Below are 21,060 nucleotides of genomic sequence, written 5' to 3'. Positions count from 1 at the left end.
GATTTTTTTTCTCATTTTGTCTCTCATAGTTGAGGTCTACCTATGATGCCAATTACAGGCCTCTCTCATCTTTTTAAGTGGGAGAACTTGCACAATTGGTGGCTTACTAAATACTTTTTTGCCCCACTGTACAATAGTTATAAAAAAGTCCAGAAAATAAATCCATGAACAGGTGACATCCAGTGCTGGTGAATCCGTTGAAAGTATTCCTTTATATGCACTCACCAGAAGCACATATAAAATGCTCATGAAAAGCTGCTTTCTTCCCCAGGTAAGTCAGGCAGCACATCCATCAGTCATAGGACCATGAAGGCCAGGATGATCTCAGATATAAAGGATATACTTTTCACGGATTCACCAGCACTGAATGTCACCTGTTGAGGATGAGTGCATATAAAGGAATACTTTTCACGGATTTACCAGCACTGGATGTCACCTGTTCATGGATTTATTTTCTGGACTTTTTTTATAACTATTGTTTATCGCAATTGTGTCATCTGATACATGTTCACTATCAGACACTATTCATTTTATATCACCCAACGCTGACCACTCAGTGTCATGGATACTATCACCACAGTTATCAGTGTATTAATTATTGCTATATTAATAACTCATGAACTCTCGCACTTTAGACTGGTAGCACTGATCAGAGCGCCTCACTGTGTCTGCCTTTCAATATTGCTGCTATTCGTTCTATTGCTGCTTCTATTCACCTTATTATTTATTTATGTATATGGACATGTTTTAGAAGTATTTCATTTGATTCATTCATTACTTTAGCGCTTCACCTTTTATATTTCATATATTTATGCCAGTACCTGAGCATAGAGGATGTTTTAAGCTCCTTATTGCACCATCTGTTCTGCCACAGATGTTAAGTAATTCCTAGAAAATAGCTGAGAATCTCTGGAAAAGGTGACTTTACCTAAAGGTGTGGCTGTGCAGTAAATCTTCTCAGATGCAGTGAAATCGACCCTCCTTTCCCAGTTGTCTGAAAGTACTTTTCTTTCTTGTTCATTGAGAGACACAAGAATTCTGAAATTGTTGGGTTGTATTGCCACCTACAAAAAGATTGGACACTGGCAAAAAAACAGTATGATAGATACTGAATAATGCCTTCTCTACCCAGCATGCCCCAGCTGTTTATAGTATCCTAGGAGGGTAGATGTCTTTATTTCAGCTCTACTGAGAAAAGTCTATCCAGTCTTTGCTAGACTTTGAGTTGCATCTCAGATCCTATTTGGCAGTTGGAGATCATTTCTGGGGTTTCTATGTCTCTGGATTCAAAGACAGACAGAACAAACTAGTTTCTTGTTGCAGGTATCCTCTGCTGAGTACAGAGTATATCTCAATGCCTTCATTGGGCCTGTTCATCTGGGGAGGGGTCCTTCTACCTTGGCAGATCCCCCCCTTCTTTCTTGGCAACAGGCACTTTACAAGATTTGAGAAATCAGGAGCCTTTTTAGGCCCATCGCTGAGGTCAATGTTAGGCAAGATGGTTCTTCAGTAGAATCCTATCTGGTGGCTCTATGTCACCAGTGTGGGACTAGATCTCAGTTTTTTCTAGTGACACTGATATCATGGGATTAGAACCCTGAGTTCTCTAGAGCATGCAAGACTAGCTTCACACCCCTTGTGGGTTGTGTTGCTTTTTGCTGAATCAGGGTTTTCCCTGGCACCCCTCACCTAGCTTTCTTAATTCTAGAGAGTTCAAGAGCCTTGGACCTTTCTATAAAAATGAGCTGGTCTTTTCACCTGGAACTGTTTGATTCTAGGTGCCTTCCTGGGGTCTGTTCTTTCTAAAGGGTATGTTCATTGTTTATTGACTACATCAGGTTGTGGATCTGGAACAGGTTACAGTTTCATTTGTTATTTATGTTTTTTTTTATTCACCACCTTCTCAATAGTTCAGGTTCAGTGCTCCTTCCACATGACGTCATTCCTGCAGGTGGTGACATTTATACTAGGTCATAAAGTGATCATTAAAGGCAATTTAAAAAAATAACAAACATATCATATGTATCTGCTCTGTGCAGTGGTTTTGCACAGGGTAGCCCCAATCCTTCTCTTCTTGCGTCCCCTGCTGGTGCTCCTGGTCCCTCCCTCCCTACCTGCCAAGTGTCCCCAGAGCAAGCAGCTTGCTATGGGGGCATCCAAGCAGGCTCACTCCTGGGTGTCCCATCACACACATAGAGCCGTGGCTCGGCCCCACCCCTATCTCCTCATTGGTTCACTGGCTTTGATTGAGAGCAGCGGGAGCCAATGGCTCCCACTGCTGTCTCAGCCAATGAGAAAGGAGAGTCCCCAGATTGCCGAGGCTCTCGTGCACATTGCTGGATCGCGATGGGGCTCAGGTAAGTATTAGGGGGGCTTCTGCACCCAGAAGGTTTTTTTATCTTCATGCATAGAATGCATGAAGGTAAAACACCTTGAGCCTTTACAAAAACGTTAAGCATGAGGTTGATGCTGTGTCCTCCCTCTGGTCGTGTTAGGTTCCCATATTGGTACTGGGTTTGTCATCATCCGGTTCAGATTTAGATCTTGGTCCTTTAGGCAGCTCCTGTGCCCCAGTTGGACTGCTTTTGAACATCCCAACAGTATCAGAATTTTGGTGTCCTTTTATGGACAAGAAAGAAAGTGGATTTCTTGTACTCGCTGTCAAATTCTATTCCATTAAAAACACTCTTCACATTCTTGGTACTGCTTGCTACAAACTAGAGCATACTGGGTAGAGGAGGGATTACACTGGAGCTATGATTTCCAGTGTCCCATTCACCTGTAGGTGGCAGTATATCTCAACAATGCAAGAATCCAAGAAAATGATTTTACCATAGGTAATAAAAAGCCTATTATCATGTTGGATGACATTATAGTCATTATTCTTTTTCTTTTCTATTAGACTTATTTTCTATTGGCTGATGCCGATATTTGGGCATATGTAGCAATCAATACATTTTAGGCTCTCTTACAATTTCGGCATTATAAAATATGAGATCTGGGAACACATTAAGATATAATATAAAATGTATCTTAATGTGCTCCCAGATCACATTAAGATATAATATAAAATGTATCTTTTTAAAAGACATTTTAAAAAACTAACACATGGCCAAATTAACTTATTAAAATGCCAATGGGCTTCAGCATTGCAGTGAATGCAATCATTTATCACCAGTGATAGTACAAATGGTAATGACAGTCTCAAACAAGGAATAGTGAGAGGATATCAACCATAATGTATAATAAAATCATTCTTTAACAGTTCAAATGCAGATGAACAACTGTAGAAAATAATGTTTAAAGACATGATTTTAAGATTCAGCAAGACTACCATAATAGGTTCCAGAATATAGGTAAATAGTAAAACGATGTAGTGTTGGTTATATCCCAATAGGATTATCAGCATTAAATGACAATTGAGTCCAATCTGCTTCATGGAGTCCAATATGCCCAAATGTATTTGTAGACAGTGGCAAGACCTACAGCATAGTTGAATGGGAGAGTAGTGTGTTAAAATAGTACTGTCTAGGGTGAGACAAATGAGATCAGCATTCATTAAAACTCCTATAGGAAACATCTCAATCGAACAAAAAGTGTATTGTAATAGCTTCCTAGTTTTTGTAATATGTAGTACTACTTCCATAGAAGCCGCAGGAATGCTGTCCAGGTCCTCCCCAAATACTTTGCCCTGCGGCCAGGCACACAGGCTCATTCATATGTTTCTCCAATAACCGGTCTAGGGGTGTTGTTGTTGTTGTTTTTATTTTTGGAGAACTTGGATAGGGATGAGGGAGATGAGTGGGATACTCCGAAAATAGGAACTGTGTACACCTGAGGACTTCATCTAATCTTCAGGGCAAGCTATGTCAGAATCCGTGCTTGAATCAACAGTGGACTTCAGCTTTAAGGCAGTAGTAGAAACAGTGGTAGTAGTAGCAGTAACATAAACTTTTTCAGAGCCCCAGAGCAGTGTCCCTTTAAAAGTAGACCAGGTAGACAAGGCTCTTTGGAACAGCAGCCGGAGTTCCCTTTGCTAATCATGCAGCTAACTTCCTAGCACCAGAGGTGGTTAAACAGCACTCAGTCTCTAAGATCCTTTAACCACCTCCCGCCCGCCATATAGTAATATGATGGACACAAGGTGGTTCTGTCGTTCTGGGAGGACATCATATGATGTCCTCCCATTCTCACCGCGCATGTGCGGCTCAGGGAACGCGCAGCGCGGCGATCTGCAGTGCGCTGTGTCCCTCGGACACAGCGGATCACTGATCACAGAAAGAGTCGAAGATGTCGGCTCGGTCATGTGATCAGCTGTGTCCAATCACAGCTGATCACATGTAAACAGGGAAATGCCAGTTATTGGCATTTTTCTCCTCTTGAGCGGTCACGCTGACAGCTCGAGAGGAGAGGAGAGCCGGTAATCGGATTTCCGCGGAGGGGACATGTACACTGATCATCAGGGCACTGATGATCAGTGTGCCCTGATGATCAGTGTAGCCCCAGCAGTGCCACCTGCCAGTGTCCATCAGTGCCTTGTGTCAGTGCTCATCAGTGCCTCGTGCCTGTACCCATCAGTGCCACATCAATGACACATATCAGTGCCTACCAGTGCACATCAATGCCACATATGAGTGCCCATCTGAGCTGCCTTTCAGTGTCACCCATCAGTGCCAGTCAGTGCCACCTATCAATATAAGTCAGTGCTGCCAATCAGTGCCACCTATCAGTGCCAGTCAGTGCCGCCTAACAGTGCCAGTCAGTGCCGCCTATCAGTGCCAGTCAGTCCTGCCTATCAGTGCTGCCTATCAGTGCCATGTATCAGTGCTGCCTTTCAGTGCCCATCAGTGATACCTGTCAATGCCCATCAGTGCCACCTACCAGTGCCTCCTCTTCAGTGCCCATCAGTGCAGCCTATCAGTGCTCATCACTGCAGCCTCATTAGCGCATATCAGTGAAGGAGAAAAATCACTTCTTTACAAAATTTTATGACAAAAACTAAGAAATAACTCAGTGGTTTTTGGTTTGTTTAAGAAAAAAAAAAAAACCGAGAGGTGATTAAATACCACCAAAATAAAGCTCTATCTGTCACAAAAAAATGATACAGAATTTCATATGGGTACAGTGTTGCATGACCGCACAATTTTCATTCAAAGTGCGACAGCACTGAAAGCTGGAAATTGGTCTGGGCAGGAAGGGGGTATAAGTGCCCTGTAGACTAGTGGTTAAAGATGTCTGTACTTACAAGAGCCAAGAGCAGCTGTATGCCTGCCTCTGTGATACCAGACCAGATCTTTAGTAGACAACCCCTCAGTCAGCATAGCAGAACCCGGTTCTCAGCATACAGGCCCTCAGGTCAGGGAGGGGATCATGCCATCTCCCAAGCTGGATCAGTCCTATAAGCTAGCTATGCTTTGTCCCTAACAGATATTTACAGCCACTCTGACTACAGAGTGACAACTAAATTTACCTATCAAAAAACACAACTAATTCTATCTATCTAATCCTAGCACCTACCTAGGAGGGTGCTACAAATATATGAAAGCAAAATATATATATATATATGAAACCTAAATAACAAAGGAAGGATTCATAGCAAAGAATATTGTAATATAAGCATAGTTAAACCAAATACCTCAATGTGACCCCCTCCAGTCACGCGCACAAAATGAGATGTATCTGTTGAAATCATTTTTTACGGTGCTGGACAATCTTTCTCTCAGGATTGCCATTTTTGAGAAATTATCATTTAGGGTAAAATAAAATCTAAAAGTAAAAATAAAAGCTAAAAAATGTTTTCTAAATCTCATCATACAGGATCAACAATAATTGATAACTGACACTTACAATGACTTCAATAAACCTTCATACATTAAAAATAGTAGAAATATTTTGCATCTGTGAAACTTTAATTGAATATTACCAAATCTGAAAATTGTGACGTTTATAGCCATTTACGCCACTTGGATTTGAGTACAAACGCTTTCATTCACATGCCAGAAGTCATTACTATAATGAAACTCTAAGGGAAGCTCATATTTGTTGACTTGCCAATAAAATGCTGCATATTTGTAACTTCAAGCCTTTGATGTGTTTGGCAAAAACCAGGATATAATTGAGAGACCCTAACTGATTGGGTTAATTTCAATTATTCTGGGTTTAAAATGTTACAGCATTTATACACAATGCAATCACAGTGATGTTAGATAACAACTGATGTGTTCCTTAAATCGATGTCATTTTGACAGAACTCTATTACCTATAATATGTACAATGGCTTCTTTATAAAGTACTGTTTTACTATTTGAAAGCTGAAAGTGGTTTGGGAAAAATAACCCTAATCTAGTATCTGTCCTGACTCGCAAACTCTATAAATGAGCTTTCAAAATATTTGTCATACTTCTGGAGTGGATGGCTGAAGTGTATTTTACTGTGGAAAAATGTTACAGTTTATAAATGTTTCAAATACACAATTAGGTGACTAATCTAATTAACATCTGCTGCACCAGAGACTTTAAAAGGATCCTTCTAAATGGAATAAGGTCAAATCTGTCCATAAAAGGCCAAAGCAGGCATATTAACGGCTACATATACCTCATTAAAGACATGCCATCTATCATAAAATCTGTAACAAATGTTAAACTATCAGGATCTTTCTTTTCATGGCATTAAATGATGACAGGGGAATATTCATAGTGAATCTGAAAAAAAATTTGCACTCCTCATAGACTTATTTAATAAGCATATCATTAAATACACTGCTCTAAAAAGTAAGACCAAAACTAGTAGGTCATTAACTCCAAGCTGAATTTAAGTTTCTGGCAACTGCATAGGAAAATGCCTCAATTTAACATCCAATTAACTACCTAGTTTTTGAAAATTGTGGATGATAAGCTTTTGGTGTCTGACCTGGTAAGGTAACACATAGAACAATTAAAGAAAATGTGCAGTAACCCATGACAAACATCAGCACATTGCATAATAAAGGAAATGTTGTGGATTACTGCCTTCTCCTATCATATTGCTCTTTGTCTTGTTTTAAGACGGTGTTAAACCCAAAACCAGGGGCGGACTGACCATTCAGGCACTTCTTGAGGGCCTGTGGCCAGTAGGGGGCCCCATGAGAGCGTACTTGTCAATATTCTGGGTTAATTGTGCAGTCACCTCTTTGTCCTGGGAACTGCACTGTAAGAATTGTTAAACTGCCAGAGTGTGTTTAGTGTCACGGACATAGCAACATACAAAGTGTTCTCTTCTGTACACTTCTCCAGTGTACAGTATCATCTGTGTACATCGTATAGCTAAGGAATGGAAGGAGACATGGGTTGTGGGGCGGGGCATGGGTTGGGGAGGGGGCGGGTTTCCCAGGAAGGTACAGTTTTAATTGAATTAGCATCCGCTCATCAGCCATGCTACAGGTAGCAGCTCTTGTTAGATGCTACCCACAGGATAAGAGACACCATTTAGGCTGATGGTGAGTTCTTAAGGATTACTGAAACAAAGCCAGGTTCTCAGAGGATGGAAATCTCTCTCTTTCTCACCCCCACCACTTTTTCTTACCCCCCACCCTCTCTTTCCCACCCCCACTCTCACCCCTTCTCTCTCTCACCCCTCTCTCTCTTACTTCCCTCTCTCTCCCACCCCCTCACCCCTTCTCTCTCTCACACCTTCTCTCTCTCTCTCTCTCTCTCTCTCTCTCACCTCCTCTCTTATTCCCGCCTCTCACCTACCCCCTCTTTCTCACCCCTTCTCTCTCTCACACTCCCACCCCCTTCTATCCCCCTCTCCCTTCTCTCTCCTACCCCCCTCTCTCTCACCCCCTCTCTCGCTTACTCCCCTCTCTCTCGCCTATCCTCCTCTCTCTTTTCTGCCCCCCCTCTCCCCTTCTCTCTCACTCCCTCTCTCTCTCTCTTACTCCCCTCTCTCTCCTACCCCTATCTCTCTCTCACCCCCACCCCCTTCTCTCCCCCGCGCTACCTTCTCTCTCCTTCCCCCTTTCTCTCTCACCCCTTCTCTCTCTCTCCTACCCCCCCTCTCTCTCCTACCCCCCCTCTCTCTCCTACCACCCTCTCTCTCTCCTACCTCCCCCTCTCTCATACCTTCTGCTCTCTCTCCTATCCCCCTCTCTAACCCCTTCTCTCTCTCTCTTACTCCCCTCTCTCTCCCACCCCCACTCTCTTACTCCCCTCTTCTATTACCCCTCACCCCTTCTCACTCTCTCACGCCTTTTCTCTCTCACCCCCTCTCTCTCTTACTCTTTTCTCTCTCTCTTACCACCTCTCTCCCTTTCACTCCCTCTCTCCTACCCCCTCTCTCTCACCCCTTCTCTCTCTCTCACCCCCTCTTTCTCTTACTCCCCCCCTCTCTCTTATCCCCTCTCTCTTTTACTCCCTTTTCTCCCTCTCACCTCCTCTTTCTCTAACTCCCCTCTCTCCCCTACCCCCCTCTCACCCCTTCTCTCTCACTCCCCAATACATTTTCTTTCACCCCTCTTTCTCCCCCCCTCTCTTTCTCACCCCCCTCTCCTACCCCCTTCTCTCTTTCTCACCCTCTTCTTTCTCCCCCCCCCCCACTCTCTCTCTCTCCTACCCCGTCTCTCTCCTACCCCTCTCCCTTCTCTCTTTCTCACCCCTCTCTCTTTCACCCCCCTTACCCACCTTTCACTCATCCCCTCCCTCTCTCTTGTCCCTCTTCATTTCCTCTCTCTAACCCCCCTTCTCTTACCCCCCTCTCTCTACCCCCCCCTCTCTCTCACCCCCTTTCCCTTACCTCCTTTCTCTCTCACACCCATCTCCCCCTTAGCCCTGTTTCTCACTCCTCCTCTTTCACCCATCCCTCTCTCTCACCCCCCCTCTTTCTCTTATTCCCTCACGTACTCTCTCCCTCTTAGCCTTCTGTCTTTCACTCCCCCTCTCTCTTTCACCTCTCTCTCTCTCTCTCTCTCTTTCTCTCTCACTCCCCTTTCTATCTCTCTCATTCCCCTCTCTCTTTCACCCCACCCCCACACCTTTCTCATAATCCAATCTCTTCTCCCTTTTCCCTACCCCTTCTGTCTCTCTCCCTCCACCCCTAAGAGGAGATTTTGTCATATTTCAGGTTCTCAGTAAAAATGCACTCTCCCAGTAGATTTTCCATGTCTTTTTCAGTGTAAAAAAATGGAGAGGTAACTGGCAACCCTGTCAGGAAGGAGCTGAGTGGGAGCCAAACAGCCATACAAGGCAATTAACCTCTCAAGCATCTGGCATCTTTAGTATACTTTGTAACCAGCAGGTGTTACCAGAAAACCACACCCAATACTTACAGTACATTAAGGCTCAAAATATGATCTTGCACACAGACCCACTGGTTTCATAAAATACCCTTGGATGTATCGTAAAGATGGCTGTCGTACAATGGCCAGCTTTAAACCTGGAAATGCCCAGCAGCTTCTATGGAAAGAAGCCTGGGAACTTCCATGCTGGCTATGCTGCAGTAAATATTTAAATGCTCCCTCTATGAGGCTGAGCTGCAATATGTAGCTGGGGCTTTGTGTGGGTGTGGCTTGAGTGTGGGTGGGGACACAGGGGGGCCTATGATCTTTTATTGCCTGGGGGCCCTATGAGCTATCAGTCCGCCCCTGCCCAAAACTCCACTACTCCAGGGTTCTCTGATTCCATCACTGGTACTAATAACAGTTTAGTGGAGTTGTTCCTTTTGTTTAACTGGAACTAAGTACTACGTGCTTTTTTTAGAGGTAACTACTTGGTAGCTGGAATGTCTGTAACCCACCTGATATACATTATAGCATCCTTTTTTTTTGCCTGCCCACCTGCTTGGTTTGTGAAAACGTCAACTGCTCACTGAATGCCTGGTCATGAGTTAAAATTCAGGGTATGGCCTAGAATACTTGTGCTGGAATAATGCAGAAGCAAAAACTATACCATGGGTTTAAAAGAAAGCTAGTGTTTGACAGCAACATTAAATCTGTCACATGAGCAGACAGCATCCATACCAAGAAGAAAAATGTTTGGTCTTTTCCTAATATTAGTATATAGAATATGTACCAGCTAATCAGTGGCATCTACAGGCAGTTTGGAAGTCCTCTGTGATCCCAGCCTATTCTATTTTAATAAAGGTGACCTGGTCCTTGCACTCTGAATAAGATGATGCATCAGCAACACTGGTTGAATACAGATAATGCTTTTAAAAGCATAGACACGTAAAAGTTTTTTTATTGTATAATGATAGCTTAGTTTTCAAATTATTTTTTTTTTGGTATAATTTGCTGGCCAAGGCTACATTTGTGTACCATCTTATGCTGTAAAAAAAACAAATATGTATCCTCGTTATAGCCATTTGGTGTATGTATGTTAATTTCTTAAACCAAACTAAAATAAAATACATGGAGCGTCTACTTCAAATTGTTAACTTAAAACTATGGTCTTAGGCCTATGGTCACATGATCTACTTCAAATTGTTAACTTAAAAATTGGTCTTAGGCCTATGGTCACATGATCTGTGCTAAAGAAAAGTATCAGCCATCCTGATCCTTCATCCTTCTCTTGACAAATTACAAGACCAAAAGCTTAAAGGAGAAGTACAGCCAAAGCTCTTTTGGCTGTACTCCTCCTGTGGATCACAGCAGTGCAGTTCGTTTTGCACTTTTGTGACCCGTTTTCAGCTGTCGGCTAATGTCACTCAGCCGATCCAGGCTGGGGAAAGATTCCAACTTTAAAGTTGGGATCCACCCCCAGAATCTGGAGCGGCATCTAGCTCAGCCTCTTAGTGAGGCGCTGAGAGCCTGAGCTAGCCGCTCCCTCTCCCTACACAGCTGAGATCTCCAGTGAGCGCAGGGGGCTGAGCAGAGAGCAGTGACTGACAGTCCCGCTCTTTTCTCAGAGCGAAGAGGAGAACACAGCGATCAGCGGTCATGTGATTGCTGAGTTCTCACACTTAGAGCTGGAATGGGAATGCTGCATCTACAGTGGGGATCGAAAGTTTGGGCACCCCAGCTAAAAATTTGTATTAATGTGCATAAAGAGGCCAAGGAAATATGGAAAAATCTCCAAAAGGCATCAAATGACACATTAGACATTCCTATAATATGTCAACAAAAGTTAGATTTTATTTCCATTATTTACACTTTCAAAATAACAGAAAACAAAAAAATGGCGTCTGCAAAAGTTTGGGCACCCTGCAGAATTTATAGCATGCACTGCCCCCTTTGCAAAGCTGAGACCTGCCAGTGTCATGGATTGTTCTCAATCATCGTCTGGGAAGACCAGATGATGTCAATCTCAAAGGTTTTAAATGCCCAGAATCATCTGACCTTGCCCCAACAATCAGCACTATGGGTTCTTCTAAGCAGTTGTCTAGAAAACTGAAACTGAAACTGAAAATAGTTGACGCTCACAAAGCTAGAGAAGGCTATAAGAAGATAGCAAAGCGTTTTCAGATGTCAATATCCTCTGTTCGGAATGGAATTAAGAAATGGCAGTCATCAGGAACAGTGGAAGTTAAAGCAAGATCTGGAAGACCAAGAAAAATATCAGACAGAACAGCTCGCAGGATTGTGAGAAAAACAATTCAAAACCCACGTTTGACTGCACGATTCCTCCAGAAAGATCTGGCAGACACTGGAGTTGTGGTACACTATTCCATTATAAAGAGATACTTGTACAAATATGGTCTTCATGGAAGAGTCATCAGAACAAAACCTCTTCTACATCCTCACCACAAAAATCATCGTTTGAACTTTGCAAATGAACATATAGACAAGCCTGATGCATTTTGGAAACAAGTTCTGTGGACCGATGAGGTTAAAATTGAACTTTTTGGCCGGAATGAGCAAAGGTACGTTTGGAGAAGAAGGGGCACAGAATTTAATGAAAAGAACCTCTGTCCAACTGTTAAGCATGGGGTTGGATCAATCATGCTTTGGGGTTGTGTTGCAGCCAGTGGCACAGGGAACATCTCACGAGTAGAAGAAAAAATGGATTCAATAAAATTTCAGCAAATTTTGGATGGTAACTTGATGCCATCTGTGAAAAAGCTGAAGTTAAAGAGATGATGGCTTCTACAAATGGATAATGATCCTAAACACACCTCGAAATCCACGGGGGATTACATCAAGAGGCGTAAACTGAAGGTTTTGCCATGGCCTTCACAATCTCCTGACCTCAACATAATTGAAAATCTATGGATAGACCTTAAAAGAGCAGTGCGTGACAGACAGCCCAGAAATCTCAAAGAACTGGAAGACTTTTGTAAGGAAGAATGGGCAAAGATACCTCAAACAAGAATTGAAAGACTCCTGGCTGGCTACAAAAAGCGTTTACAAGCTGTGATACTTGCCAAAGGGGGCAGTACAAGATATTAACTCTGCAGGGTGCCCAAACTTTTGCAGACGCCATTTTTTTGTTTTCTGATATTTTGAAAGTGTAAATGGTGGAAATAAAATCTAACTTTTGTTGACATATTATAAGAATGTCTAATCTGTAATTTGATGCCTTTTGGAGATTTTTCCATCTTTCCTTGGCTTCTTTATGCACATTAATACAAATTTTTAGCTGGGGTGCCCAAACTTTCGATCCCCACTGTACCTAGGTAAGTATATCTGGGGGAAAAATACCCTACTTCTCTTTTACACTTATTGTTTTGTGAGCAGCAGTGGAGATAACATGAAGTAGTATTTTGGTGCTTATTTTTTCTGTCCCATCAAGATTATGTTACTATAGCTTTATGTTAACATCTATCAGTTTCATTTAAAGGGTTGGTTCACACAATACTAATATTGCACACGTTAGATTCAGTAGTAAGATGTCTCAGCTGATATTACCAGATCTGTCACTCATGCTACAAAGCCCCACTGTTCCTACTTAATTCTCCATTGTATAGAATTAAACATCCACAACATACAAAGTGAGACTTGATGAAAATGTTAATGACAAGTTGGTAGACCTGGGAATTCAAGTGCACCGATACTGCCACTAAAGTCTCAGAAATATATAAAGACTCTGTAAGTGATATACCACTCCAAACAGGGACATTGATAGTGCCAGACACCAGGTGATGTCGTGGGGGAGAGGGAGAATAGTACTGGGAGAAGAAGGGAATTTTTGTTTGAAAGGCATTCTGTATGTTACTTACTCCTGAACTCTGCACTCTGCGTGTTATGCCCGTCTGATCCCTGTACTCTGTGTGTTACACACTCCTGACACCTGCACTCTCTGCATTATGCACTTTTGGCCCAGAACTGAGTACGCTTTATCATGGCCAATCCTTTGGCTGCTGCATTGCCACTCTCATTGCCATTATTCCACCAGTACCCCAAGAGGAAGCCTTTCACTTCTTTCTTGTGTAATTGGAAGCTGCCCCATGTGACTATTTCCATCAGCTTCAGGGGAAGTTTTAGCATGCGGAGTGACAGCTCCTCCCCTGTTCTCTGCCCCACATAATTGGGTATCACCTTTTGGTTTTGTGATTATTATTGTTATGATTTATTATAATACAAAAATGTATTTTTCATACAGCACAGGACACAGAGCAGACTATAATTCATGACTACCTGGGTTATGGGGTGTGTATAGTTGAATGGACACTGGCAAAAATAACAGACAGGAAGTCCCCTGATATACCCCTCCCACTCTGGAAGCTCCTCAAATTTACTTCTTCCCCAGCGTCTGAAAGGTGATGGTCACTGAAATGCAGCTCTCAGCATAGTAAAACCAGATTCTCAAGCAATTCCAGCAGGGATCAGGCGATTGGTCAGCCAGATCCATTCAGATAACTTGTAGGCTAAAATGTATGGTCCCCAGGCCTCTGCTGTGATGGGAGTGGATGTCCAAGTGGGGATTGCCTGCGATGAGACCATTTGGAACTGGACTCTGCATATACGGAACCCTGTGTGGTAATAACTAACAAAGGGAATGCAGGTGGGGTGCTGTGCAGGTTCAGAGCAGTGGACCTTGGAGTATGAAGGCTTAAGTCTCTGAAGGTCCAGAGTGATGTGATGGATGAAGATTGAATCCTTGACCTCTTGGCAGGATCCTGTGGTGAGAAATGGCGAGTGTCCCTGCAGTGTGAAGGCCCTACCTGAGGTATCTTCCAAGTCTTGTCCATTAGGGGAAGTGGTGATTACTGTGTTATCTGTGCTTCTGCAGATATAGAAATTTCTATGGTGAAGGCTCTTGGTCCCCCTCCGTGCTGCAGGTGTGGCTATTGGCACGCCTACTGTGTTTTTTTCCCTGTGTATTTAGGTTTTCGGTTATCTACCACAATAGTATTGGTTGTTGTGCATGTGGGAACATGCGCACTGGCAAGGAAAGAAAGCTGGCATTTTTCCTGAGGCTATCTGGCAGCAGTAGCAGCTGAGACTAATAGTGGCGCAGCAAGGGCAACACAGGGAAGGCTCTCTGTACAGGGCTTGTGGGTACACTACTGGGGAAGTATGCTGGCAGCTGAATAGTCCCCCAAGGGTCCTGATATACTATTATACATAACAGATTCACTTAGCTGGGTAAAGTTTTCGACTTTTCCTCCTCCACAGTTTATGAAGTCAAACGTGTCAGCAGATCTGTGAAAGAAGTCCCTACTGTTTCAGGCACGCTATTATCTTCTGGCAGAGGGGGTAATCAGTTTAGTTCTGCTGGTTGAAAGATTCCTTGGATTCTATTCCAACCTCTTCACAGTCCCGAAGCCAAATGGTGGCATATGTTTGATTTTGGATATTAAAGGTCTCAATAACTTTCTAAAAATTCAGACATTTTGTATGGCATTGGTTCATTCTGTGGTGGCCTCGTAGGGAAACATCCTTGTGTAAGTGGGCATTAGGCATGCATATCTCCATATTCCAATTTTTCTTTCGCCGACACGGGTGCAATAGAGTTCTGGCACTTTCAGTTTGTGGCCCCGCCTTTTGGTCTGGCCATGGCTCCTCATGTGCTCACAAAAGTGTTATCTCCAGTGCTGGGCCTATTATGAGTTCAGGTGTTCTCCATTCTGGGGTATTTGGAAGATCTGTTGCTAAGAGAACAGTTGGTGCATCTCGAGGCAAAATGTGCCTCTCAAGGCCAGTGTGTTGGAAAGTCTGGGCTGGGTCCTCAATGTGCAAAAATCAGCACTGGAACCAGCACAGAAGCTCTAATATCTGGGTCTGATCTGGGACACTTATCAAGACAAAAGTGTTTCTGCTTATAGGGAAGTTGTGTTCTCTGAGAAATCAGGTGTCAGTGGTCAAAAGTGTCAATTTGTATTTGATGAGACTGCTGGGAAAGATGGTTGCCACATATGAGGCAGTTCCATTCCAGGCCATTACAAAGGAATATCCTGCTTTAGTGGAATAGGAGGGTTCAATTGCTGGATTGTCAAATGTCCCTAAGTCCCAGTACGATTTGGGCTTTGAGCTGGTGGATGGCTCTCTGCAGGTTGGAAGCGGGGAACTTCTTTCTTCCAGTTACCAGGAACATGGTGACTACCGATGCAAGACCAATAGGATGAGGAGCCATTCTGGGGTCTCTTTCAATGCAGGGGACATGGTCGCCTAAGGAAAGGGTTTTACCTATCACCATTTTGGGGCTTTGAGTGGTTTGTCTCACGCTGGTTCACTGGACAAGTCAGTTATGGAGGCTTCCAGTTAGAGTCCAGTTGGACAATGCCACGGCGGTGGATCAACCATCAGGGGACACCAGGAGTCAGGTTGCCCAGGTGGAAGTGGTTTGTATTCTGTCTTGGGCAGAGCATCATGTTCTAGCTCTGTTTTTAGTTCATTTCCTAAGTTTTGAGAATTGGCAGGTTACTTCCTCAGTCACCAGCAATTGATTTCAGGAGAGTGGTCTCTCTGTCCCGAGGTATTCAGGGCAGGGCAGTATTCAGGAAATTTATCCATTTTGGGGCACACCAGATGAGGATCTTCTAGTGTCCAGGTTGATTACAAAACTGGACAAGTATGTTGCAAGGACGAAGGATCCGTAGGCGATTGGGTAAATGCTTTCTTGACATCATGGGATAATTTCTTTCTAATTCATGCCTTCACACTAGTTCAGCTTCTCCTGCATCTGTTATGCAGGGTCCAGAAGAAAAGAACGCTAGTAATTATAGTCATACCAGTTTGGTCCAGGAGATCATAGTAAGCCGACATTGTGAATTTGATGGTGGATGGCCCTAGGGCACTTCCGGCTCAACTGGACCTCCTGTCTCAGGGTCAAATATTGCTCCTGCTTTACAGTCCCTGGAGTTAACAGCTTGCCTATTGAAACCCAGATGCTGAAGGATCAAGGAGTTTCTAATGCAGTCATTCCTATGTTATTGAAGGCCAGAAAACCTTCTTCTAGAAAGATTTATCACAAGACTTGGTGGACTATTGTGTCCTGGTGTAAGGCTAGAAAGTTTCATCTCGTAAATACATCATTGGTTGCATTTCTGCAATCAGCGGTGGAATTGAAAAGCCAGATATCACTCCTAGCCAATTGCTTCTCATTCCTTGATATGCTTATTTATTCAGGGGATAACCCATATGGTTCCACCTGTTAAGTCAACCTTGTGTACATGGGACTTGAATTTGGTTTTATCTGTTTGTCTGCCTTTTGAGTCAATTTGTTTGATTCCATTAGTCCTGTTGATTCGGAAAGTCATTTTTTTGGTAGCAAGAGTGTTGGAATTAGTGTTTTTTCCTGTAAGGAGCTGTTTTTGGTGCTTCATCATGACAAGGTGGTACTACGTTCTCATCCATCATTTTTGCCAAAGGTTGTTTTGAGTTTTACCAGGCCTCAGTCACATTAGATGTGGTCCGGGCTGTCAAGTTGTATTTGAATATGTATGTGGCAATCAGACAGTGAGCTTCATTGTTCATCTTTCCTGAGGGTCCTAGGAAAGGTCAGGTGGCTATGAAGTTGACCATTTCACAGTGGACCCTTCAGTTTATTGCCCAAGATTTTGACCTGAAAGATAAGGTTCCACATTTTCAAGTGAAGGCTCACTCTGCTAGAAGTGTTGGAGCCTTTTGGACTATCTGTCATCAAGCGTCAGTGGCTCAGGTTTGCAATGCTGCAATATGATCTTCGGTACACATCTTCACGAAGTTTTACCAGATGGACAGAAGGGCGACTGAGGATACTGCTTTTGGCCACAGTGTATTGCAGAGTAGTTTCCTTGGACCTGATGGTGGTGTCTTTGTTTCCCTCCCTTCATGTGTGTTGGTTTGGGACATCCTAGTTAGTCATGATTTATAGCCTGCTCTGTGTCCCAGGATGTATGAAAATTTAGGTGGAGCCAATTATTATTGTGTTTTGTTCTCATAGGTTCATATTTATTTTTGTAATATGATCCTGTGAGAACAAGACAAATCTACTCAGATATATTTGTGCAGTTGTTCATGTAAGTGCACTAGACATTGCTGCATATATTAAAGATATAAATCTGTTTAGAATACAATACATAAGACATATGTGTGGAAAATGACTATGACTAAATCTTGCTTTGTTGTTCTTACAGTTGAACTCTCTGGATGGAATTCAGAATCTTCCCAAACTCTATGAACTGTATGTTCACAACAATAAGATCAGCAGTCTTCTTCCCCTCTCCAGCTCACTAGGGCTCAACATTCTTGATGCGTCAAATAACCATATTCGCTCCTTCTCCGAGACGCTTCAAATTCTACGTGGACTTCGACGACTTACCCAGCTTAGTTTGAAAGTAATTGTTTTTTTGAGCTGATGTGTTTATATCATTTGCTGCTGTAATATAATTTAAACTGTTGTGTCACTAGTATTCCACAGGTTCTCAAACACATCATTTGTATGTACTGTATAAATATGTACGTAGGCTGCCATTTCAGGCTAGTTGTCTGTCCATCTCTGCAATGTTCTCTAGATCTCCGACAAAGTTAAAACGTTTGATCTTGTTCTGGGGCAGGCAATCAGAAAAACTTTATTTTTATGGTTGTGGTGAAATGCAATGCTCCTTAATGAAATAAGTTCCTAAGTAACATTGGGATTGGTATACTAAAGGCAAATAGACTTTGCACTTTGTAAGTGCAGTTGCACTCTGGAACTGCAGTTGATCCAGAGGAGCTTCACTTTGCAAAGAATACCCAATCATGTGCAAAGAAAGTAAAAAAACAGCATTTTGGTGTCCGTTTATGACCCAACAGTAATAGATCGCTGCTCAGTTCTCCGGCATTCTCGGAGAACACAGTTCTCCTGTGAATGCCGTTTATGAAGCATATGTAGATCAGTTCTCCAAACGAAGGGAGAACGGTCTACAAATGCTGGAAAACGGCTGATTTTACTATAATCTCGGGAGATTACAGTAAAAGATCAGTTTACTAAGCAGAGGTAAATTATCGCTGCTTAGTTTGCGGTCCCTCCTATTCTCCAACTCTGGGCTGGAGAATCTGGAGGGAGAACACAGATCTCCAGTGAAGAGCTGAACATGTTCTCCTGAGTGTTATAAACTGTGAATGACCAGAGAATAGCTGCGATCCTCTGAATCGCAGCTATTCTCTGTGTCATAAAAGGACACTATAGCTTGCACACAATTGGATGATGGAAGTCAGAGGAGCTCCCTCTCATTTAGTAAGTTCTGGAGCAAAGGCATTTGCAAAGTGCACAGACTATTTGCCTTTAGTAAATCAACCCCATTGCATCTTAATCATATAGGACACAGGTTTGATATTCATAGACCATGGGTTATAGGCCTCAGATTTTTTCTAGCATTTTAATGTGGTGAACCTCTTCTCCCTTATGGAGAAATCAATCCTAGCTTAATTTAAGTATTTAAGTATTGTACTTCAATCAGTCAGTTAATCAATCAACTCTTCAATCAACACTTCACTGTCTTCTTGAGTGGCGTGACGTTGGTATAACCTTGGGAGCTGTACCATGACTCCACACTATGGGAATGGCCTGTAATGTTTCTTTGTGAACTGGCATCATCCCAATATAACTTCTTCACTCAGGGACCCATGGGTACATCTCTGAGGCTGAAGTGTTTAATTAGGTTTTTCTTGTAAAGTAGTCTCAAATTTAGGCCCCTTTCACATAGACGTTCCAATTGGGTCCACTTTTCAGGTGGACCTGATCGGAACCTCTATTCTCCTCTATGGAGCAGCATGTGTAAACAGCCACGTGTATGTTTACTCCCGCCGACATACAATCCGATCTGCCAAAAAGAGACAGATGGGATCAGTTCCTCTTCTGTCCATTGGATCGGATCAAATGGCAGTCGGATGGAAATGGATAGGCGGTCCATTTCCATCCGATCAGCCATAGAGGACAGAAGGCTGTGTCCGTGTCAATGCCCGTTGTGCATAAGTGGATCGGACACGGACCTGTCATCAGCTTGGTCAGTGAGGATCAGCAGACATATCCCCTGCTGAGCAAGCAGATCTGCTCTGTGTAAAAGGGGCAAAAGTGTTAGCATTTTGTCCATATTCCATTTTTGTTTAAGACAATTCTTTAAGTTTATACATGTGCGTGAAACTCACCTTAATCATACAGTAATTAAAGAGTATTTTGTGGATACAAGGACTGCAACATGTGTGTGCAGTGTTACTGTCTTTAGGCTTTAATTAAATTTAACCATGCTTCTTTAGACTATGCTTATTATCTAATGCCATTTAGCCAATACCACTTTTCGCATCACAGCACTCCCTATTTTTTTTCTTTTCAAGCTGTCCCTCTTTCTTGAGAGAGGTAAGCATCATTCAACCCGATTCAATCAAATTCAGGAATAAGACATAAACATGAAATTTTTTTAATGCACTCCTAAGGTGTATGTATACATAGCTCCCAACTGTTCCTTATTTCAAGGGACTGTCCCTGATATGGAACAAAGTCCCTCTTTCCTCCTCATTTGTCCCTCATTTTTGGTCTGATCTATATACAGAACTTGAATATAAAGTGCACTATTTATCTTTCAAAAAGTGTTTCACAGTGTAAAAAAATGAATATAGTTTCTACATTTCTGCATTAGTAAATTTCAAAAACCAGTATAAAGGAATAGTAGTGGTTAAAAAAAAAGCACTTGTGGGTTTAAGTAATCGTGTATATATATATATATATATATATATATATGTATAATTCTCCTTTAATGGGGCGTGGCAGGGGGTGTGTTCTATGCCTACATACTTTTGCTAGTAGGTCCCTCGTTCCTATTGCAAAACGTTGTGAGGTATTTGTATAGCCAAAAATGTTGTTCTTAGTTTTGGACAGAACAAAGAAGAAATAGAAACTCAGTTAAGTTTTATTGCTTTCTTTATCTGGGTTGGGTAGATGCATCTGTCGCAAACGTGCGCAACACACAGTGAAGGACGCAGACTCAATTTTGTTAAGAGTATCCATTTCTCCCTTATTCTCTTTCCCCCTCCCTTCCTGAGAGGCCCAGCGACATGTGGCCAGTATGTGTGTGAGTTAGGAATGTCACAGGAGGGTCATAGGAGCTGTAAAAGCCCCCAAGAGAGTTGGAGTCTCTCTGCCCACAGAACCTGCCAATTTTAACACCTCCTAAGAGATAAGGCAAGCTTTCTCAGGAGTTGAAAGAGATTATAACCTCATAAAACCTAACTCTGTGTAGTTGACAGAATCAGATAACTTCTGGTAAATCCATTTTTCTCCTATGTCTCATATCTTGGAATATGAGAGACGTACATAAAAACTGGACACCTCGTCAGATGGCCAATGAGCAGACGAACAGTTTGATGGGTCACTCGCCTTGTCTCGGACACTCAGGGAAGCAGAAACATAGATCTTGTGAACCGTGCAGTGTATAATTTCATAATTCATATCTAATTAATCCTCAGACTTGTCTGCATAATAATCTACCTGCGGGTGGACTGTCACTGGTGCAGATGAAAAGTTATAGGCAAATATGAGTTATGGGAGATTTTTGCTCTAGCTGAGGCATCCACCCATATTTCCACGCCCTAAGTGGAGATTGGCCCTTGACTGCAGAGCCACTCCCTGCTGGGGACTTTAAAACAGGCTGTCAGATCTAAGAGGAAAGAAGTTGAAGAATTCTCCCATTTTGTCCATCATAACATAGAGAGATCAAAGCACCCTTCTGCTCTGAAACTTGGATCTGCTA

At 42.7% G+C, this 21,060-nt stretch overlaps 1 protein-coding gene across 1 annotated transcript in view; it reads left to right on the top strand.

The window, feature by feature from the left end:
- Positions 1–21,060, top strand: part of LOC149462378 (uncharacterized) — a 140,944-nt gene that overhangs the window by 39,141 nt on the left and 80,743 nt on the right. Inside the window, exon 5 of the mRNA XM_089677007.1 lies at positions 17,470–17,670. Coding sequence (XP_089533133.1) covers positions 17,470–17,670 — 201 coding nt within the window. The remainder of the gene's footprint in view (positions 1–17,469; positions 17,671–21,060) is intronic.

Source organism: Staurois parvus, unplaced genomic scaffold (assembly GCF_062004578.1).
Source record: "Staurois parvus isolate SC_StPar_1 unplaced genomic scaffold, SC_StPar_1.0 ptg000175l, whole genome shotgun sequence".
In the NCBI taxonomy this organism is placed as follows: Eukaryota; Metazoa; Chordata; class Amphibia; order Anura; family Ranidae; genus Staurois; species Staurois parvus.
The sequence above is the reverse complement of the archived record's forward strand: the minus strand, read 5'-3'. Positions and strand labels throughout refer to the sequence as shown.